Below are 21,396 nucleotides of genomic sequence, written 5' to 3'. Positions count from 1 at the left end.
GTGTGTGTGAGAAAGAGAGGGGGGGGGGGAGGGGGGGAGGGAGAGAGAGGGGGAGGGAAAGGGGGAGAGAGAGAGGGAAAGAGAGAGAGAGAGAGAGAGAGAGAGAGAGAGACAGAGAGAGAGAGAGAGAGGGAGGGAGAGAGAGGGAGGGAGAGAGACTGGGGATCGAACCCAGGGGCTCCCACCCACAGCGCTGTATCCTCAGCTCTCTTTTTAGACAGGTCTTTCTAAGTTGCTGAGGCTGGCCTCAAACTTGTGACACTCCTGCCTCTGAGTCCCCGGGATTACAGACCCTATTGGGCACCACCACCCTATTACAACACCTGGTTTACAATTAAACTTGACCTTGGGCATGTATGCGTAGGAAAAGCCACTCTCTAGAGGGCTTGGCACTCTGCAGCTTCGGGCCTCCACTGGGTCTGGTGGATAAGGGGAGGCTGCATAGGGCTGGTAGTGAGGGAAGCCAGAGAATTTGGGGAGGGTGTCGGGGCTCCATGGCTGGGAAGCTGGAATCCCAGGAAATGTGGGGCTGGATTGGCCTCACGTGGGGCTGGAGTGTCCTTCTCAGACACTCATGCCCGAAGCACAAAGGCAAGGGCTTCTGGGAGTGTGGTTCTCTCTGTGCTGCTTGGGAGACAGATGTCACCTGGGCCAGGAATCCTTGCCACAGGGAGTTGAGGGAGACTCTCCCCTGCCCTAACTTCCGTGGGCCCCGAAAGCTTCCCTCTCCTGAACGACCAAGCAACCAAGCGCTGCTGAAGCTCAGCCACACCCTGCTCCCAGCCAGAGTGAAAAATGAAGCCCGCAGCCCACGCCCCTCTCTGCTCCTCCAGCGGTGGAAGCCACAGCATCTCACCAGATCCAGGTCAAACCGAATGAACTCCAGCCCAGACACCAAGGTCAGGAAGAGTGTCAGGTGATCGTGGCTGCAAACGAGGGCGTTCCTGTAGGACACAGGAAGGGACGCTGGTGCGTCTGGGTCTGGTCCCAGCTCGGCCCAACTGCACCAGCAGCCAGCTGTGTTGCAACCGGACTCGTGACCTCCCCACCCCAGCCCTGCCATGCCACCCAGCTGGGCAGCCCTCCCCACTCCCTTCCTCTCAGCATCTCCTCCTGGGTCTGAGTGACACGGCAGAGCCTGTGGCATAAGCCTTGTCAGACTCTCAGCAGCTGCTGTAAATAATCTGTCCCTGCAGCGACCCCAGCCAGGGCTGAGGCAAAGGTAGATGGCTGGCTTAGTCTAAGGCAGAGCACCAGCTGCACCCAGGGCCCCGGCAGGACCCAGAGCTGCCGGAGGAGGCCGCCACTCTGCCAGCAAGCCTCCAAGGGCTCTCTGGCCATCACTACCGTGTCCTCAGCACACAATACCGGCTAGGCCTCTGATGTGGCACAGCATGGTATCTGCATGTTCCAGGAAGCTCTGGGGTGAGGCTCAGGGGAGCTGGAGGCTGGCAAGACAGTGCTGCCCTCACCTGACATAGTACTTCTGCAGCAGACCCAGGTTCTCCTGGAACAGACGCAGGTAGCTCTCCAGGGAGTTCTCGTTGAGGGCCAGGTACAGCCAGGCCCGGCCTGCAAGCAAAGGCTGGAGTAACCGGAAGGAAGGTCTGTCGGGATGTGGCCTTCTTCCCCGTTGCAGAGCAAGGGTAGAAAGGAGAGAAAGGGCTGCTGAGGACTGGGTTCTCTAGCAGCCTCAGGCCCCTGCCCACGGCTGGCCGGGACGCCTGAGAGAGGGCGGGGCACACGTGAGCCAGGCTCAGCTACGCGCGGACGCCGTCCTGCAGGCCCTGCAGGCTAACCTGGATCCCAGCTCGGGGACGGCAAACAGAGTCCTCCCCTGCACCGCATCTGGGTTCCAAGAGCAGTTCAGTCTCTTCTCCCCATCATCCCAACCCCAGGCACCCACGAATTGTCCCACGCAGGGAAGACGGGGCCTTGTGGAGGGTGCTGGCATTGGACGCCCCTGCCACTGGATACCACAAGGCAGTCTCCCAGGGCTGACTGGGCTGGACCTGAGCCTGAGCTGTCCGAGGGGCGGGAGCGTGGCTGGCCTCCGTCCTGTGTCTCCCTGGTCCTACTCACTGCGCCCCAGGTTGGTGGCCACGTGCTGCAGCACCTCAATCTGCTTGACGGCCTCTCTCCGGGTGAAATGCACCACGAGCACCCAGTAACCCGACGAGAGGTCCTGCAGCCTGGGGACAGGACAGCAGGCTGGGCCCGCGACCATGCACTGCGCCAGCCCCTCCCCACGCCTGTGCGCCCGCCTGCTGGTTGACAGCTGAGGCTGCCTCACCAGACCAGCTCCCCGGCCAGCGAGAAGGAAGCGGGCAGGCGAGGCCAGGCGTGTCCTGCGGGGCACGGGGCCCTCCACAGAGCTGCGGGAGGCCTGCCGCCCACTCACCCGTACAGCAGCGCGTGGTCCAAGTGCTCACACAGGCGCTGCAGGACCTTGTCGTGGTTCCGGATGGCAGGGGTCTCATCCTCACACGCAGCGAAGTAGCTCTGCAGCTGGAGGACGGAAACAAAAACCGGATAAAGAGGGGGGCCCAGAAGTTCTGGAATCAAGAAGGTGCTGAGGAAACCACTGCCAGACGACGTGTGCACAGAGACCAGCCGTCCACCTTGAAGCGCCCTGTCCCCAAAAGGCCCTCAGTAAGCACCTGGCCTGAGGACCACGTGAGGCTGGTGAGGCAGTCACAGCCATGCGCTGGGGGCAGGTGGTACGCGGCTCAGGCCAGGGGCACCACGCACGGTGCCATCCGTGCAGATCGCCCATGCCCACGCCCTCACAGGCACTCGGAGCTGGTCACCCTCTGCGCACACTACGGCCCATGTCCTTGCCAGAAGGCTGATGTGGGGCAGTGGACTGGCCTGAGGAAACTGGCAAGGCTGACGACTGTGGAGCGTGCCCCACCCCACGGAGGACGTTGTTCCCAGGCCTGACTGTGCAAGAGGCTTGGAGAGCAGGTGGGCGACCGCAGAGAGCCAGCTCCGCGAGGAAGGCCTGGCAGCTGGATGGGCCCGCTGGGGCCAGGAAAGCCCCGCTTGGGTCTGCGTTCCCTGCAACTGCAGTTATGGCAGGAGGACCTGTCCCGCAGAACCCTGGGACAAAGTCTCACCACAATCAGAGCCACAAATCCTGGTTGGCCACTGTCAGAGGGAGAAGCGCACGCGAGCGCGGATCCTGTCCCAGGTTTAGGCTGCCGGGACAAAGGTGTTCGGAAGCGTTTCCTGGAAGCAGTGGTCCCAAAGCTGCGGCAGGCAAGCCTCGTCCACCACACCAGTAAGCACATGCTCTTGGAGAGAGGCCAGCCATTCAACCAGCGACAAATAGGGCCTCTCTTCTCTGTGGCCCAGCAAGCCCAGCAGCCCTGCTGGCTGGGGACAGACCTCAGTCCTGCCGGCTCTGCCCATCCCCCAGGCAGGCCAAGGGGAGCCCCAGGAAGAAAGGCTTCAGGAGCTGAAAGACAGAGAATGGGAACCTGCCAGACCCGCCCTGCCTCTGGCGTGGCTGGGGGCACCCCATCAGGCTGCAGCTCAAGTACAACACAGGTGCTAAGAAAGAAGGACTTTTTAAAAAATTTCTTTCTCTCTCTCTCTTTTCTCTTCTCTTCTCTTCTCTTCTCTTCCTCTCTCTCTCTTCCTTTCTTTGGTACCAGGGACTGAATCCATGAACCCCCAGGGGTGCTTAACCACTAAGCCACATCCTTAGCCTGTTTTATTTTTTATTTTGAGACAGGGTCTCACTAAGTTGCTGAGGCTGGCTTTGAACTTGCCACCCTCCTATCTCAGCCTCCTGAGCTGCTGGGATTACAGGCGTGCACCACCGTCATGCAAGGGCTTGTTTTTTTAATTTTAAAATGTGAGATCAGAACATCTTAAATAGATGTCAGAGCTGAAATGGTCCTTAGAGATGTAGTGTGACTTCCTCATTGAAGAAGCAAAACCTGTAAGGGGCCGGGGATTTCCATGAAAACAGAAGAGAGATCACACAGTAAAGGAGGATTGATGGATGGGAGGAGAGATTGGAATGGGAGGAACAGTGGGTGGATCTGTCAGACTTCCCTGTGCACACACATAAATACACCAGTGAATTTCGCCTTTTTGTATATCCATGATGCACTAATTTTTTAAAAGCTATAAATAGAAAAAAACAGCAGAGAGAAGAGAACAGGGGAGGAAGAAGGGAAGGAAAAAGGGAAGTACTGAGAATTATATTCCATGCATACATAATTATGTCAAAATGAACACCAATATTATGTATATGTATAAAGAACTTAAAAAAAAATTAAAGACTTGTAATCCCAGAGACTCCAGAGGCTGAGGCAGAAGGATAGTAAGTTCAAGGCCATTTTCAACAACTCAGTAAGACACTGTCTTTCAAAATAATAAATAGAAAGAACTGGGGGAGAAGCTCAGTGGTAGAGTACTTGCCTAGCAGGCGAGAGGCCCTGGGTTTAATCCCCAGCACTGCAAAAAATAATCAGCTAACTAAATAAAAAAATCAAAAGCAAAACAAGGTTTATTTGTCTTCTTGATTATGAAAGTAGCCATGGCCATCAAAACACTTGAGTAAGGAGGACAGGGTGCATGTGGGTGTACATGGGAACAGAGAAGGTGGCCCTGGCCCTCAATGCAGTTTTTAACTGATAGGCAGGAACTAAGATTCCTTTCTCAAGTCAGGGTAACGAAATAAAATTATCCCACAGACAACAGCTGCTTATCGTGAAAACACAGGCGACGTGGAGGTGTGTGTGGCGCATCAAGTCCTCCTGCTGCCCTCACCCGGTCGACAGCACGCGCTGGCCACGGAGCGAAACCCTCAGCCCTTTTTACTTTTATTTATTTATTTATTTTTTTTTTGGAGACAGGGTCTTACTAAATTGCCCAGGCTGACCTTGAACTTGAGATCCTCCTGCTTCAGTCTCCTGAGTAGCTGGGATTATAGGTGCACAGCTTTAGGACTTTGTATTTTATAATTTTATAGTGCTGAATATGGACCTCAGGGTCTTGTGCACGTTAGGCAAGCTCTCTACCACTGAGCTACACCCCGACCTTTGGTTTCACTTTTATGTTCAGATCTTTATGCACTGTAGGCAGTAAGGATCCAGCTTCATTATTTTCTGGAAGGAAAACCCGTTTCCTCATATTAACGAGTGGCCCAGCCCTCCCCAATGGATGTGATTCAATGTGCCCCTTTCTAGACTATTCTGCGTTATTGATCTACTGTCATTCTTGTGTCTGTGTCCTGTTTTTAATTATTTTCACTTTATTCATCACTTGGATATGGGCAGAATAAATCCATCCGTTCCCCTATCCCAACTACTCTTTTTCCCAAAACTGTTTTGATTATTCCAATCCATTCTTTTAGAATCAAATTTCATTATAATTCCCTTCTGAATTTTTAATAGAATCATGCTGAATCCAGAGATTATCTATGGAAAGAAATGATATCTTTGTAATATTGAGTCTTCCTATAGAGGAACATGGATCCCCACCCCATTTATTTATTTATTTATTTATTTATTTTTCCCCACCCCATTTATTAAGGTTCCCCCCCCCCATACTGGGGACTGAACCCACAGATGCTCTACCCCTGAGCTACATCCAGTCCTTTATATTTTTCATTTGAGACAGAGTCTTGCTAAGTTGCCCAGGTTGGCCTTCAACTTGCTATTCTCCTGCCTCAGCCTCCCAAGCAGCTGGGATCATAGGATGCACCGCTGCACCCAGCTATTCAGGAATTCTTCACCTTGACCTTGAGGAGAGGGCTCAGGAGGCAGGACACATGGCTCTGCTACTACAGAGCCGCACACTTTTGGCAAATTACTTGGCCCTCTAACCCTCATTTTTTGTCATCTGTAACAGGTTTAAAGGGGTTTTTTAGAGCTGAGCTGTCCAATCCAGTAGCCTCTACCCCATGAGGCTACTGAAGCTTAAATGTAAATTAAACAAAAATTTAAAAATCAGCTCCAGATGCACTAGCCATATTCCAAATGATCAGTGGCCACACGGCCAAGGATGGCTGCATTAGTGCAAGTCCAGTGCCGACGGTTCTCTGGGACACTACTGCACGGGTCAGGCAAGCAGCAGGTGCTCCATAAGCAGTGCAGACTACTAACCACGGGGACCCACGTTCTTGGTCAAACAACGGCACGGCACCTGGGTAAACATGAGCTCAGAGGCGGGCACAGCCATGCTCTGCTCTCTGTGACTTGCCTCCTGCTCGCTAGCAGGGGTTCTAACCCTGCTCTTCCTACTGGACGCTTCACCACTGAGCTACATCCCCAGCCCCTTTTATATTTTATTTAGAGACAGGGTCTCGCTAAGTTGCTTAGGGCCTCACTAAATTCCTGAGGCTGGCCTTGAACTTGTGATCCTCCTGCCTCAGCCTCCCGGGACTCTGGGATTACAGGCAGATACTGTCACGCCCAGTTTTCCTCAGGCATTCTTTACAGACAGAGGTTGGTAAAGATTTCCCATCATCTCAGAGGACAAAAAGATCCTGAATCAATACTATAGCCAAACACAGATCTTGAAAAGGGGAAAAAAACAATGTCCAGGAATCAATACTGCAAGAACATAGGGTGGGGTGCAGCCAGGGACAGAGCCCTTGCCTGCCAAAGCCCTGGGTCCACTCCCAGCACCACAAAAAAAAAAAAAAAAAAAAAAAAAGAAGAGGAGGAGGAGCCTGGGGAGCTGTCAACAGCCTGAGCTTGTGCCTCAGGAGCTGGTCAGCAAAGCATGGCACCAGGGTACATAGACAGCAGACGTGCTGTCCCGTAGCCACAGAGAGGCCACAGCCAGTCACCAGCAAGACCAGTAAGCTCTGAAAGGACAGCTGTAGAAGAGAGCAAGCACCACGCAGACGAGGACCCCCGAACAACAGAACCCGGGCGAACACAACAGCTCAGCCTGGGACACGAGGCCATCCAGTAGCCCAGCGGCACCTGTGGCGAAAGCCCGCATTCGTGAGCGCTGGCCAGCGTGTGGATTCTACGGTCGGTCTGTACTACAACTCCCTCGCTGTGTCGCCTCTCTACACTCAGTCTCCCCATCTGAGAAATGGGCTTAGTACCTGCCTACTCCCTACTGAAGGCTGTCACGAGGCTTAGGTGACAGTTGCACTGTATTGATCAAAGGCGTGACACCCTGTAAACACTCGAGTGCCGTGGCTAGACGTCGGTGAGCTCAAGAGCAGCCCCACAAAGTAGGTCACTACGCACGTAAGAGGCAGAGCTAGATTTCAAACCTGGGCGTTTCTCTTCTCTTTTATTGATTGTGTAGACTGAACCTAGGGGCTCTTTACCACTGAGTTACATCCCCAGTCCTTTGTATTTATTCTTTTTATTTTGAGACAGGGTCTCACTAAGTTGCCCAGGCTGGTCTCAAACCTGCCATCCTCTGCCTCAGCCTACCAAGTAGCTGTGACTGCAAGCGTGTGCCACCACGCCCAGCTCTGCCAGGTCTTTTCACCAAATGAGTCCTGGAACCGAGTCAATCATGTACACAAACTGCTAGGCCACCTGCATCCCTTCCATACGTGTTTCAGGAGAACTCAAGAAAGAAGAACAGTGTCCCTTCTTCAATCAGGAGAAATGAAGAGCCCACGGTAGATCCTGGCTCTGTGTCTCCTTGCAGGGAAACAGAATAGCCAGGCCACTTCTGAGAAGGTGTGCCCATGATCCTCCCCTGTGCCCTGCACCAGCTTCCCTCAGAGGCAAGGACACGTCTTGCTGAGTCAAAACAAGCCCTGGTTGCTCAGGAAGAGATCCGCACTCCTGGGAAGAAATTCACCTTGCTGCTCAGACAAGCCAAGCCACTCTGTTTACTTCTGTCCATGTGGATCTGGGGAGGGGCGGGCCCTTTCTGTCAGTGGGAGTGTGGAGTGGGGCCTGCCTCCTGTTTCTGCAAATAAAGTTTTATTGAAACACACATTTGTTTGGGTATCATCTATGGCAGAGCCTGACATACTGACTACTCAGCTCTTTACAGAAAAAACTTACTGATCCTCTGGGTAGAACGGGAGCAGCGGAGGCAAGCACACTTGGGACAGGCTGGGCTGGGAGGTGTCTCCTGCTCGAAATTCAGTTCAGCAGTGGCCAAAAAGGGTGGCTCAAGCCATGAAGAGTTGAGTCATATAGGTCAAAAATATTGCTGAGCATCTACTTCCTGTACATAAGGTACTATTCTTCTTAAATTTGTTTATTTACCTCATAGTACCAGGGATTGAACCCAGGGGCACTGTCACTGAACTACATGAACTACATCTTCAGCCCTTCTTTTTCTTCTTCTTTTTTTTTTTTTTTTTTGAAATAGGGTCTCACTAAGTTGCCAAGGCTGGCCTTGAGCTTGCAAATTCTGCCTCAGTCCCCCAAGTAGCTGGGATTACAGGTGTATGTCACTGTGCCCAGTAGATACTATTACAAAGTTCCTGAGTCCTTATAAAACTTACCTTCTAGTGGCAGAGATAAACTATGTGCAAATATATAATATAGCATCTGGGAACCATAAATGCTATAAAAAATAATAAAAAAGGCAGGGCCAGGCACAGTGGTGCACACCTGTAATCCCAGCTCTGGGGAGGCTGAAGCAAGAAGATTTCAAGTTCAAGGCCGGCAGAGAGAATCACCAAGGCTCTGTCTCTAAATAACTGGAAGCAATTCAGTGGCAGAGTGCTTGCCTACCATGCACAAAGCTCTGGGTTCAATTCCCAGAACCAACCAACAAAACAACCCAACAACAACCACCACCAAAAAAGCAAGGCAGCTTATGGAGGCCTGTTATAAACACTGGGCCAGCCAGGTGCAGTGGCACACGCCTATAGTCCCAGTGACTCAGAGGTTGACACAGGAGGATCACGAGTTCAAGGCCAGCCTCTACAACTCAGTGACGCCCTGTCTTAAAATCAAAAGGGCTGGGGATGTCGCTCAGCGGTGAGCACCCTGGGTTCTGTCCCCAGCACTGCAAAACAACAAACTGAAACAGAGGAGAGGACTCCAAGAGCAGGCCATGGAGCTTCCCTAACGGGGGAAGAGTGCCCCGTTAGGGAACAGCAAGCCAAAGGTCCCAAGGCAGGCACAACAGTGAGGAGGCTTGTGTGGGACGAGTGTGGCTCGAGACAAGGTCAGGAAGGACAGCCACACTGGCCACAGCAAGGGCAGTGTGCTGCGTTACCAGTCACATGGGAAGCGGCTGGAGGGGTGAGAACAGGGAAGCACGCGACCAAAGGCAGGCCAAGCACCGCGTGGCTTGTGCACAGACGTGGGAAGGCCAAGGCAGAGGCCCAGAGACAGGTGGGCAGGCTGAGGGGCTGGAAGAAGTGGGACGGTCCATGCAGGGTCTGGAGGGATGCCTCCGTCAGATGTGGAGCTGGAGGGAAAAGGAGGTGCCAAAGACTGAGGTGTCGGGTCTGAGCAAGAGGAAGGCAGTGCGTTTCGAGGCCTGCCAGGCCTACGTGGGGTGACAGGGAGGCGGCTGCCGAAGTGGGACTGGACTGGGAGAGGTGAGTGCCACCAGCCCTGAGGTGGCACGAGAGCCGCGGAGGGGGCTGGGTCACCCCAGGGGTGCAGGACCAGGCGCAGCTGCTGGACTCCCCTCTGGGTCCTGGTCCAAGTGCTTCCCAGAACCCCTTGGGGAACCTGGGATCATGACCAGGCCCCTTGCCAGACTGAGGAAGAAGCAAGCTGGGCCCGGGAGCCGGCATCTTCCCGAGGCTCCCAGGTAGGCAGAAGCCCAGTCAGTGAGGTGGGCAGAGCAACTGGACGGGTTGTTCCAGAAGCTGAGTGAAGAGTTCCCAAGGGACGGCACCACTGGGTCCCAGGGCCTGAGCAGCTGAGGACCTTTCCCAAGGGAGATGCTGGGAAACTTGGTGGAGGAAACCAGGGGGAAGGGGCAGGACACAGCAGCACAGCTGTGGGAGCGTGTGGGAAACCTGCTTCAGCAAGCGAGGCATTTCCAGAAATGACATTAATGGATGAAGCAGTTGGAACTGGAAAACTTAGCAGACCTTTGTTAATTTTTTTTTTTGTACCAAGAGGTGCTAGATCACTGAGCTACAGCCCACTCCTTTTCCTTTTATTATTTTTTTAAAATTTTGAGACAGGGTCTTGCTAAGTTGCTGAGGCTGGCCTTGAACTTGCGATCCTCCTGCCTCAGCCTCCTGAATCACTGGGATGACAGGTGTGCACCACTGTGCCTGGCCAGCTTTCTAAAGATGCAAAGGTGGTACTGGGTCACATGAGAAAAGAATCCTCATCTTGGGGGCAATACATACTGAAGTACTTATGGATGCCTGGCATCTACTTCAGAATAATACAGGGATGCGGGCATAATTGATGAGCCTGCCCAGGAGATGAAAGGGGTGGAGGGGGAGGAGGGAGAAGGGCAGGGAGGCGGGAAGGAGGGGGAGAGAAACAAATGAGCCCCCACAGCAGACAGCAGATACCGAAAACTCCTCTGACCAGTTTGCCAAGAGGGTGTTGGGAGAACAAGAGCGGGTGGAGTGAGGCAGAAAGTCCCCAAACAGGAAAGACAAGACGGGCTCTCTGTCCTAGGAGAGGTGGCCACGGATGTGAGCCCAGAGGTGGGCTGGTGCACTTGACCGCAGGAGGACAGAAAAGTTCTCATCAGAAGAAAATTTAGAAACAAGCAAGGTCAGCTAGGTGCACAGGCCACTCCTTCTTAAAGTGCCCTTTAGAAGCTGTGCTTCCCAAGGTCCACGCGCTGCCAGGCGAGCTCCCAAACCACACCCACGATGGGCGACGGGGCTCATCTGTCTGATTTTGGGGTGTGCATCGGGCCTGGGGACAGCTGGTTCGGTTCATCCCAGACCCCTTCCCAGCCAGGAGGAGAGTGCTCCTGAGTCCCTGGGGAAGACTGGCCATCACGTGATTACACCAGAGCCCATGGCTTCGGGGAAGTGTGGGCAGCACACTCCAGCAAGCCAAGAATGCCTGTGCAGGGCATTTTAACTAGGGTTAGCCCCACTCTGCTTTGGGCTGCCACAGCCCGGCCCTCTGTTTTGTCTCTCTGTTATAGACAAACAAACACAAAACACTATAGAGTGCCATAGCTAGGACCAAGAAATCCTTCCAGATTGTTCCACTCTAGGTAACTCAAAGGTAGCTGTGAAAGAGTACAAATGGGCAAATGAAAAGATGGTTCAGCTGGCACATACCTCTAATTATAGCTACTTGGAAGGCTGAAGCAGGAGGATCATAAGTTCAAGGTCAGCCTGGGCAACTTAGCAAGAACCTGTCTCAAAAAGCAAAAAGACTGGGAATAAAATTGGGTAGAGCACCCCTTAAACCAACCCTCGAAGCTGGAAAAAAAAAAAAAAGAAAAGAAAAGAAAAGAAAGGAAGAAAGGAAGAAAAAAAGATGGTGACCTCCTTTCTTTCTTCCTAATCAGTCAAGACACACGAGGATTTGATGCTGCCAGCCCAACAGATGGGAGATCTGGATGCCAACTCTGCCACTGAGTCCCAGGCTACCCTGGGGGAAGAGTGGGGGTCTCACCTCTATATTTATAGGGGAGGACAAAATCCCTGCTCCAACAATACCAGGAGGCTCTGCATGAACAGAGCTGGGATGCTTGCCCTGCTGGCCACTACAGGGCTCCTCTGCGGTCCCTGCTCATGCCTATCCCTGCTCACACGTAGAGAGCAGGCCTACGGATGTAGGGAAACTCAGCCTGGTGCCACCTGAGGCTTGCTGGCTACCTGGGGAGATCACAGGTAACAGCCGCCTCCCACTGGTTCCAAGGAGACCAAGACTACTTAGATGACAGCAAGTTGAGGACAGTCTCAACAGTCTAGGTCCAGGAGACGGAAACCCAAAAGCAGAAAAGACCTCAACTGAAGGGTTGCTTTCATCACCTCAAATTGTCCCAAGAATTTAAATTAGCCATGCATAGCGGTGCACACCGTAATCCTAGCAACTCGGAGGCAGAGGCAGGAGGACTGCAAGTTCAAGGCCAGCCTGGGCAACTTTGTGAGACCCGGTCTCAACTGAACCTTACAGACAGACTGTGTAGCAGAGACCCCTGAGTCCACCAGTCTACCAGGCTGCCTGTCCTGACAGCACTGCAGGTTCACTGTGGGAGAAGTGACAGGTGCGGCCCTGCCTTGGGTTTTGGAGTCCTACCTCAGCATGGCCACTGGATCTTCTGGGACATTCTTCCTCTCCAGGGCAGGTCCCCAGAGGAAAGGCAGAGTTCAAGCCACGTGCACCATTTACTACAATGGGAGTCAGGGTGCCCCTAAACATTGATGCCTGGACTCCTCAGTGCGGGACCCAAGAGACCTAGTGTGGAGCACGGCAGCTGGAGAAGGGCTGGTGCGGTCAGAGCTACCTACTATTCCCCTGGGGAGGCTGCCGTGACACCTCGCCCCTTGCCCCATCTTGCCATCAGTCCCAGAGGCCAGCCTCAGGCAAGTTTGAAGGGAAAGGCCAGTGCTCAAGATCCAGTCCCGCAGAAACAAGCAGACCAGCGATTTAACCGTTTCAGTCTCAACAAAGCTTCTTAAGGGCTATGCCGTACAGGCACCCTCGGCCCAGAACACCGCTGCCAGGGCCTTTCTGTAGAGAATCTGGTGGGTCCAAGGTGAGGCCCGAGCTGGCCGGAGACCTTTCCCAGGACTCAGTAAGAACATCCCGAGCAGGAAGTGCAAAGGGAGCCAGAGAGGGCGGGTGGGTTGTCAGTAAGCGAAACCGATTGCCGAACATGCTGGAAAGCCAGAAAAATAACCACTTGGCAGAGCCCTCCTATTTCAGGCAGGGAGACTGGGGCTCAGGCTCCATCCGACGGTCCCTCTACTGACTGCGAGCTCAGCCAGGCACCCTCCACGAGGTGGCCAGTGCTGGAGGCGTCCATCCCACGTGGGAAGAAACAGTTGTTGAGCGGGGGTGGGGTGGGAAGTGGGTACCTGCCAAAACCATCCAGGAAGTGCTCACCTCGGCACCCTCCCCAGGAGGGCGGAGCAGGGGGCACTGGGTCATCCCAGGGCTTCGGGGATGAGGCCTGTGGGCATGGAGGCAGGGGCGGGGCAGGGCAGGGGCAGGAACCTCCTAGATGGCGTGAGGTGTCAGCAGAGGCTCCGGCTGCTGGTGACTGCTGCTCCACCAAGCCCAGGACGCTCTGCCTTACTCTCCTGATTCTTGAATCCCTAACCTGAGTCCCACCCCTCCTTAGACAGGAAATGACAAGCAACGACAGTGGGGAGCAGACAATGGAGCCGGAGAACTCACAAGCCCTCCCTGCGTAAGAACCGCAGCTCCCTTGCTTTGGAGAAGATAGTCCTCGTTTCTAAATGGGCATGAAGAGCAACGTCCTTCAGCTGAGGTCTCCGGGGGTGGCCAAGCCCCTGCCCAGGAAGGGCCTGTGCCAGGCGGCGTGGACTGGCTGGCTCCCGGGCTGATCTGCCACGGCCTGCACTGTTTATAAGCAAGTTTGGTGAAACTGAGGCTTCTTGACCAGTTAGTTGCCACCAAATACAGGACCAGTTCCACAGTTTTCTTTCTCAACCTCCCAAATCACTGCTGCTGGTCCCTTTGCTGGAGGACCCACTAGGCGCTCTGCTCTGCCGGCAGCTCTGCTGAAAGAAAAAAGGCAGCTACTGAATTATCCATGGTTCCCTTTTCCTGTGCATCCTCTGGGGCGCAGGAACGAGGGCGGCCAAGAAGGACTAGATCTCTTTGGGTACTTTGACAGAAACATGGTTTCCACAAACAGTTAAATGCTCCTCCCTTCAGGCAGGAGAGAGCCCAGGCCTCACAGGCGCCATCACTGCCGGACCCTGGCACCAGGGACCAAGGGTGCCTCTCAGAGTGAGCAGAAATGGTGGGGCTCTGCCCCAGAGTCACTGTCCAATCCCGTGGCGGGGACCCTGACCTCCACTCCAAGGCCCAGGCGGGGCAGTCAGATCTTCCCCAGCGTGAGGAAGCACGGTGGGAACCTCTCGGACCACAATCCACGGTTGGTCACTGGTCGGCTGGTTCTCTAGTACCAGGGTTGAAGTGAGGTGCTCGACCGTCATGCTCCTCCTCGGTCCTTTCTACTTCGAGACAGGGCCTCATGAAGGTGCTGAGGCTGGCCTCTAACTTGCCATCCTCCTGCCTCACCCCTCTCCTGTAATCCCAGCAACTTGGGAGGCAGAGGCAAGAGGACTGCAAGTTCAAAGTCAGCCTGGGCAACCTGGCAAGACTGTCTCAAAATAAAAAAAAAAAAATTTTTTTTAATTAAAAGGGTCGGAGAGCCAGGGCTGCAGCTCAGTGACAGAGCACTTGCCTAGCATGTGAGGCACTGGGTTTGATCCTTGGCACCACATAAAAAGAAATAAATGAAATAAGGCATTCTGTCATCTACAACTACGAGAGCACCTGGTGGGGCCAATATCACCAAAAGACACACACAAAAACCTCCGAGCAAGAGCCAGAAAAACGTCTCTATCTCAGCCGCGCCCCTGCAAGCTTCTGACTTTGGACAAGTCACTTCTTGACTCTCGCTGGTGTCAACAGGCCGCAGAGCCGTCCTGCACGCAACAGGCCCTCCTTGTCCTCCCACAGCACTGGGTTGCTGAGATTCTTTTCGTCGCTGCTGTTAAACACAGTCACCAAGGATGGAGGGGGACTACAGAAAATGAATACTTCCTCATGCATCTTTATATGTCTGCAAACACCCATGAGCAAAGGGAGACAGTAAGTACAGTAAGTCACAAATGCACAGATGGGGAAGAGTGTCTCTGCACAGGGCCAGTTGCTCCACTGGCAAGAGGAGAGGAGAAGCTCTTGGGGCCCGGGTGGTTGTGCGACCAGCGGATCAGTGACCTCAGCTTTCAGCCCCAACCTCAAGGATTCTCCAAGAAACTGTCCCGATTCTGCAGCACTAGGGTGTCCCTCAAGTGTGCAGCTGGGAGAACTGGCTGGAGAGCTTGCCCAAACTGGCCAGCGCCACCACCTGGCCCAGCCTTCCAGGAGGCCAGTGCTCTGCTCCCCCTGCAGGGCAGGACTCCAGATGCCACTGAGTGGGCTTCATGGGCTCCTGGAAGGCTTTCTAGCACAGGGAGATGTCCCCTTGGACACAAGGGCACTGCCAGCTCTGGTGGCAACCATACCCTTGCCATGATGGTGAATCCTGCGGCCCAGATGAGCACCAGATTTCCAGAAGCAAGAAGGTACCTACCGATGCCAATGCCAGCCCTCCCCCACGACACGCACCTTCTGACCCCAGCCCCTCTCCCTCCTGCCTTCTTTCCTTCCTTCTTCTGCAGCACAGGCAACTGAACCGCCGAGGCACACGCCCAGGCTTCTTGGTTTTATTTTGAGTCAGGGTCTCGCTGAGCTGCCCAGGCCGACCTTGCACTCTCGCCTCGGTGCCCGAGTCCCGAGTGCCACAGCACCGCCGGCTGCTCCCCCTCCGGCACTGAAACCTGCCCTGACCCCCGGCCTGGCTCCATGTTAGGTTTCCAGCCGACAGTTCTGCCAGCTGGCATCAGATTTCCAGTTTTTCTGTGGATTTCTTCTCACCCTGGGCTCCAGCTGGAAGAGTTTTGAGGGAGACTCACAGGAATAGCTGCGGCTCCATCTGACACTCGGGAGCATGCACTGTGACTGCCAAGTGACCGGTCAGCCTTGCCCCTCCCACTTGAGCACGAGCCCACTGCTGCCAGGACATGGCCTGCTGTCCTCTAACCCCAGACGCAGGCGAGCTTCCGCCAAGTTCAAATACCACCCGGGCTTTCCGATCTGCAGAGGCCTGAGCTAGAGTCACGCCATGGAGAGGCATGCCTGGGGATGCCCGAGGTGGACAGAAGGGACGGCAGGATGACGAGCTTCCAACAGAAACCTGACGTCAGGGAACATTTCAGAAAAGGAGAACCACATGGAAACCAAACCAAAGGGCGGGCTCAGGAAAAAATACCATCGCTTCTCCACCCCGCATCGATTCCTGGGCCCCAGTCGGGTGACCCACAGGCTGGGCTTTTTGCCCCACAAGGGGCCTCTGGTTCCTCCTGGCCTCTATTTGCAAGGCAAAGAGAAGAGAGAGCCATGGCCAAGGCAGGAGCCAGGGGAAGGGGAAGCAGGGAGAAGAAGGCACCCCACCTTAAAAGACTGCCTGTGTGGTATTATTTTATTCAGCTCTTTTGCCGTGATGACTTGGGTCCTTGGGACTTTCAGAACATTTCTCCCTGAAGCCACAGAGAACAAAACTATTGATCTAAACTGGTCAATGTAATTTCCACACACCTAGCAACCCTCCAGGAACGAGCTGCCCGCCTGATTTTTAATGTGCGGCAGTCTCACCTCTCCAGGGGAGGAGGAGGTTGGAGGAGAGGCCCCGCGCTGCAGAGCTTCAGCAGCACTGACAGGCTAGGTGGCCAAGGCTGCCCTGTCACTGCTGCCCCATCCCGACCACAAGGAGCCTCCTGCTCCAGGCGGCACGCCTGCCAGAATAAAGCCTCCCAGAGCCTGAAGTGCATGACCAGCGGTCGTCAGTCCCACCCGGGAGCAACACTGGACCACGTCACCTCATCAGGGCTCATTTCCTCCTGCTCAGAGAGGGGAACAGGGGCGGTTCCTATGCCTTCGAGGTCCTTTGAGCCCTTCTGTGTTTTTAAAACTACCTGTTTTCTTAGATCGTGTCCCTTCTCTTGGCCTGGCCAAGGCTCCGGCTGGAGGCAATGTCTCTGTTTTGGGGAGCACTACCTGGTCAGCTCCTCCTCGGACTTCCCTGCCAGTGCCCGCCACGAGGTCTGCCTGATGCCTGCATAACGCCACAATCTGAAATCCTCCGCTTGTCCATCCGCTCATTTAGTTCTCACCTTCTACTAGCATGCCACTTCCACGAGGGCAGAGACCTTATCTGCCTCCGCAGCGACTCCAGGAGCTCAGTAATGTCTTACATAACTGAACACATGACCACGTGACGGGACCCAGGGTCCACATCCACGCCACAGCCTGACATGCTGTGTGACGGATCTGGTTAACCACAGGCCTGAAAGTGATCCTGCACCTGCCTCGTGAGGACTGTTTTGGGTGCACACGTGTGTGTAAAAAAATACCGTCTGTGGGCCAAAACGGCCTGCTCCCTATTTTTGTAAATAAATACACAGCCACACCCATACACGTGTGGTTGCTTTTGAGTTACAAGGGCAGAACTAGATCATTTCAACAAAGACCGTATGTCCTGAAATATTTACCATCGGGTCTTTTAAGAAGAAGCTTATAAGAAGCGTGGTGGAAACTCACCGAAAACTGCTCACAAGTAATAATGGCAGCTACCATGGTGTTTAGGCCTACGAGCACACAGGTGCCGGGCCGCATGCTGATCATCGCATGCAACTGAATTCTCATTATAACACTGTGAGCAGGTCCTGACTGACACTAGCCAGGCCTGTCATGGTCAATGACAAACCCAGACTCCAGACCCAGGCCCAGGCCTGAGAACCTCTGCAGCCTGTGTCTGTAGCTGAGGCTGGATGGCTTCCCCAGAGAGCACATCCCAGCCACATCTAGCAGAACCTTCTGCAAGCTTGAGATCGATCGGTCTCCTCACTGTCCTCAGAAGACCACCTGGAGGGCTCTACTTCCTTGGGGACACTCCTTCTAGCTTGAATGCCTGTTCCTTCTCTTTCTCCTAATTCTACCAATTTGTCGAGACTTAGGTAATCCTTCCTTCTCTGAGGGAAGCTATTCTATTTATTTATTTGCCCTAGCTATTTTATTTATTTATTTGCTTATTTATTTTTAATTTTTGGTACTGGGAATTGAATCCAGGGGTGCTTTACCATCGAGCTACATCTCCAGTCCTTTTTTTTTTAAATTTTGAGACAGGGTCTTGATAAATTGCCCAGGCTGAACTCAAACTTGTGATCTCCCTGCCTTAGACACTTGAGTCCCCAGAATTACAGGCATGTGCCACCACCCCCAGTGCCCTAGTTATTTTTTAAATTCCCCACCAACCAACATACAAACTGTCGGTTCTTACAGCAGAGCATCTGCTCACTCCTCAAAAACAGGACAAAACTCACTAAAAATCACTGTCTTCCCTTCCCTGGAGATGATGCTGTCAGTAGAACCACATGCCATTCAAAATGCCTACATATAGGGTACGGTGAAGCACGCTGTAATTCCAGAGGCTCGGGAGGCTGAGGCAGGAGGATTGCAAGTTCAAGGTCAGTCTCTGCAATTTAGCAAGGTCCTAAGCAACTTAGTGGGATCTTGCTTCAAAATAAAAAATAAAAGGGGCTAGAGATATGGCTCAGGGGTAAAGCACCCCTGGGTTCAATCCCGGGTACCAAAATTAAATTAGTTAATATAATAATAATAATAATAATAACAACAACAATAATTTTAAAAATCAAAAAAAAAAAAAGAAAGAAACAAAATGTGAACACCATCCCTGCCTGGGATGCTTCTCTAACTATGAACAACTCAGCAACTACAGGCTTTGTTAGTTTCTGCTACTAGCTCCCTTTCCAGAACACATGGAACTGGTCTTTTAGTTTCATGGATTTGATCCATTGTGCTAACTGTCCAACTCTAGTGCTCTCTAGCCCCCAAGAATCCTACCTCCATACAGGAACACGGTTCCCTGAGATCCAGGTGGGATAACAGCTATTTCACCTCTTGGGTGTTACAGTACATGACAGCATGACAATAGCTGAACTTAGCCAGGCACAGCGGCACACAACTTAACTCCAGCGACTTGGGAAGCTGACGCAGAAGGATCACAAGTTCAAGACCAGCCTCAGCAACTTAGTGAGGTCCTGTCTCAAAATAAAAATGGGCTGGGGATGTAGCTCAATGGTAAAGCACCCCTGGGTTAAATCCCCAGTACCAAAAATTCTCTTACTACTACTAATACCAAGAAGAAGGAGGAGGAGGAGGAGGAGGAGGAGGAGGAGGAGGAGGAGGAGGAGGAGGGGGAGAAGGAGGAGGAAGAGGAAGAGGAAGAGGAGGAGGAGGAGGAGAAGAGGAAGAGGAGGAGGAGGAGGGGGAGAAGGAGGAGGAGAAGAAGAAGGAGAAGAAGAAGAGGAAGAGGAGGGGGAGGGGAGGAGGGGGAGAGGGGAGGGGGAGGAGGAAGAAAAAGAAAGGGAAAATAGCTGAACTCAACAGTACTGCTTGGGGTGGAGAGCCCTTGAGTACACAGTTTCTTGGGGTGAAGGGACTTCTGGGCTGATGGTCACATTGTTTCTGGGCCTAGAGGTCAGATATGTGGGAGTGAGAACACATTAAGCTGTTCTTTTAGGATCTGTGTACTTCTCTATATGTACTTTTCAATAAAAAGTTTGAAAATACTCTGCAAACACAATACTACACAACACCTTCTTTCTTTTTTTGAGATGCTGGGGATTGAACCCAGGGCCTTGCTCATGCTAAGCAAGTGCTCTACCCCAGCCCCAACGCAACTTTTTTTTTTTTTTTTTTTTTTGTAGAAATATACATCTCGTTTTCTTCCTGCAACATCCTTAAAAAAGAAGCAGTGATAATTCATGCCTGTATCCCAGTTTGCAGGAGGATCAAAAGTTCAAGGCCGATCTCAGCAATTTAGCAAGACCCCCAGCAACTTCGACCCTGTCTCAAAATAAAACATAAAAAAGGGCTGGGAATGTAGCTCAGTGGTAGAGGGGCACCAGGTTCCATCCTCAGTACCAAAAACAAACAACAACAACAACAACAACAATAACAAAAAACCCAGTGAGACCATTTTACTGGTGGTAGGAGTGAAATAAAGGCAAAGCAACTCTCAAGTGCTGTATAACAAACTTTGCTGAGACTGACGAGAGGAGAAATCTGACCTCCGGACGGCTAGCCTGCAACTGTCTACTGCTGTAGCTGCACTGATTCCCATTAGAAGCAGACACCCCCATTCCAAAAACCAAACACACTTCAGGATGCAAGAGTCGTGTGGCAGTTGTCTGAAACAAGCACACGGGAAGTGCTACCAAGTACAAATGGGGTTATATAACAGCCTTGGCGGGCAAGAGGTGCCTGGCCACTCAGACCTTGAGGAGGCAGAGCCGGCTCTACCACGAACAGACGGGCACCAGCCCCTGCTAGACGAGACGCTCCCATACTGCCATAAAATCTCCAAACAACCCTAATTTATCCTGTGTCACGGGTGGGAAATGGAGGCAGGTTAAGGATCCTGCCCAAGGTTATGGGTTACTAGGCCAGGGTGAGGATTCAGTTCCCCAGAACTCTACTTCTCGGCCCTGGTGCTTGCTAGACATGCCTTGGGTTGGGATGCACCCCGGAGGGGTTTCCAGTTGCCAGTGAGCAACTTATATTTTCTGGGCTGCGTGACAGCTCCACACGAGGCGCCTGGACCAAGGGCTAACTCTCGAGCATCTTGACAAGGCACACCGGCTCCTTCCCGCACAGCAGCTGGATTTACCGAGAGGACCTCTGCCCTCAGGCGAGCTTCCTTTACATCGTTGGTGCCAATCCACACTCTCTGTCGGGGGACCGTCCACATTATTTTTAAGGTGTAAAAGCAAAATCCTTGGCCTCCCTGGAGCCACGACTGACCCAGATGAGGCTGGAAAGGTCGGCAGCCTTTTCCGATGGGGAGGATGCACGCTTTTTAACGAAGTCCCCCTCCTCCTGGGCGCCCCCAGTAAGGGACAGCAGGACCCACCGCGTGGGCAGGGCTCAGAGTTCCCGGGGCCGCTGGGTCACGTCTGGTCGGGCTTCTTGGGAGGTGGCTCGGGTCCCTCTCCTTCGAAGCCACGCTCGCCCTCTGGAAAGGCGAGGCGGGCTGCGCGGGCGGCACGGAGCGCGGTCCTCTGCGGGCCGGGGACCTAACTCAGCGCCCCGCGGGGCTCGGGGCGTCGGGTCGGGGGACTCGCGCGCGCGAGCCTGGGGCCGGCCTGAGGGTCTCGGTGCCAACTCCACCCTCGCTCAGGCCCTTCCCGGAGGCGCCGGCCGCGCCCCGCGGGCCCCTGACAGGCACTCGGGCCCTGGCCCGGCCACGGTCCCCGCTCGGCCGGCCCCGGCCGCGCCCCGCGTCCCCCGGCCCCGGGCACGACCGGTCGGAGCTCCCGCGGGCGCAGGGCGCCGGGACGCGGCCCCAGCTCCGTGCCCTCAACGGCCGCGGGCCGCGCTCACCTTCTTCACCGACAGCGAGATGTTCTCCAGGATCCGGTCCTTCACCTCCCGCGGCTCCATGGCGCCCCGCCGCCGCCGCCGCCCCGCCGCCGCTTCCCGCGCCGGGGGCCCGGGGCCGCCGCCAACCGCTGCCGCCGGCCGTGCGGGGGCTCCGTCGTGCCGGCCGCGGGGCCGGCGCCCGCCGCCCGGCCCTCGCCTCGCCCGGGCCCTCGCTCCGCCGCGGCCCGGCGGTCCGAGCGGCCGGGGCGGCGGGCGGAGCGAGGCCCGGGCGGCCCGCCCCGGG

General features: G+C 54.2%; 1 protein-coding gene across 4 annotated transcripts in view; it reads right to left on the bottom strand.

The window, feature by feature from the left end:
- Positions 1–21,294, bottom strand: part of PLEKHM2 (pleckstrin homology and RUN domain containing M2) — a 34,022-nt gene extending 12,728 nt beyond the window's left edge. For 2 of the 4 annotated variants that reach the window (XM_079140772.1, XM_079140773.1), the window contains exons 1-5: positions 21,114–21,294; positions 2,402–2,508; positions 2,083–2,192; positions 1,473–1,572; positions 857–944 (exon numbers count right to left, since the gene is read on the bottom strand). In XM_079140772.1, coding sequence (XP_078996898.1) covers positions 857–944; positions 1,473–1,572; positions 2,083–2,192; positions 2,402–2,508; positions 21,114–21,173 — 465 coding nt within the window. In that variant the 5' untranslated portion in view covers positions 21,174–21,294. The other 2 variants (XM_079140774.1, XM_079140775.1) reach the window with 2 other exon arrangements.
- Positions 21,295–21,396: the final 102 nt, after the last annotated feature.

Source organism: Sciurus vulgaris (genome assembly GCF_902686455.1).
Source record: "Sciurus vulgaris genome assembly, chromosome: 1".
Taxonomy (NCBI): Eukaryota; Metazoa; Chordata; class Mammalia; order Rodentia; family Sciuridae; genus Sciurus; species Sciurus vulgaris.
Note: the sequence above shows the minus strand (reverse complement) of the source record. Positions and strands in the feature narration are given on the sequence as shown.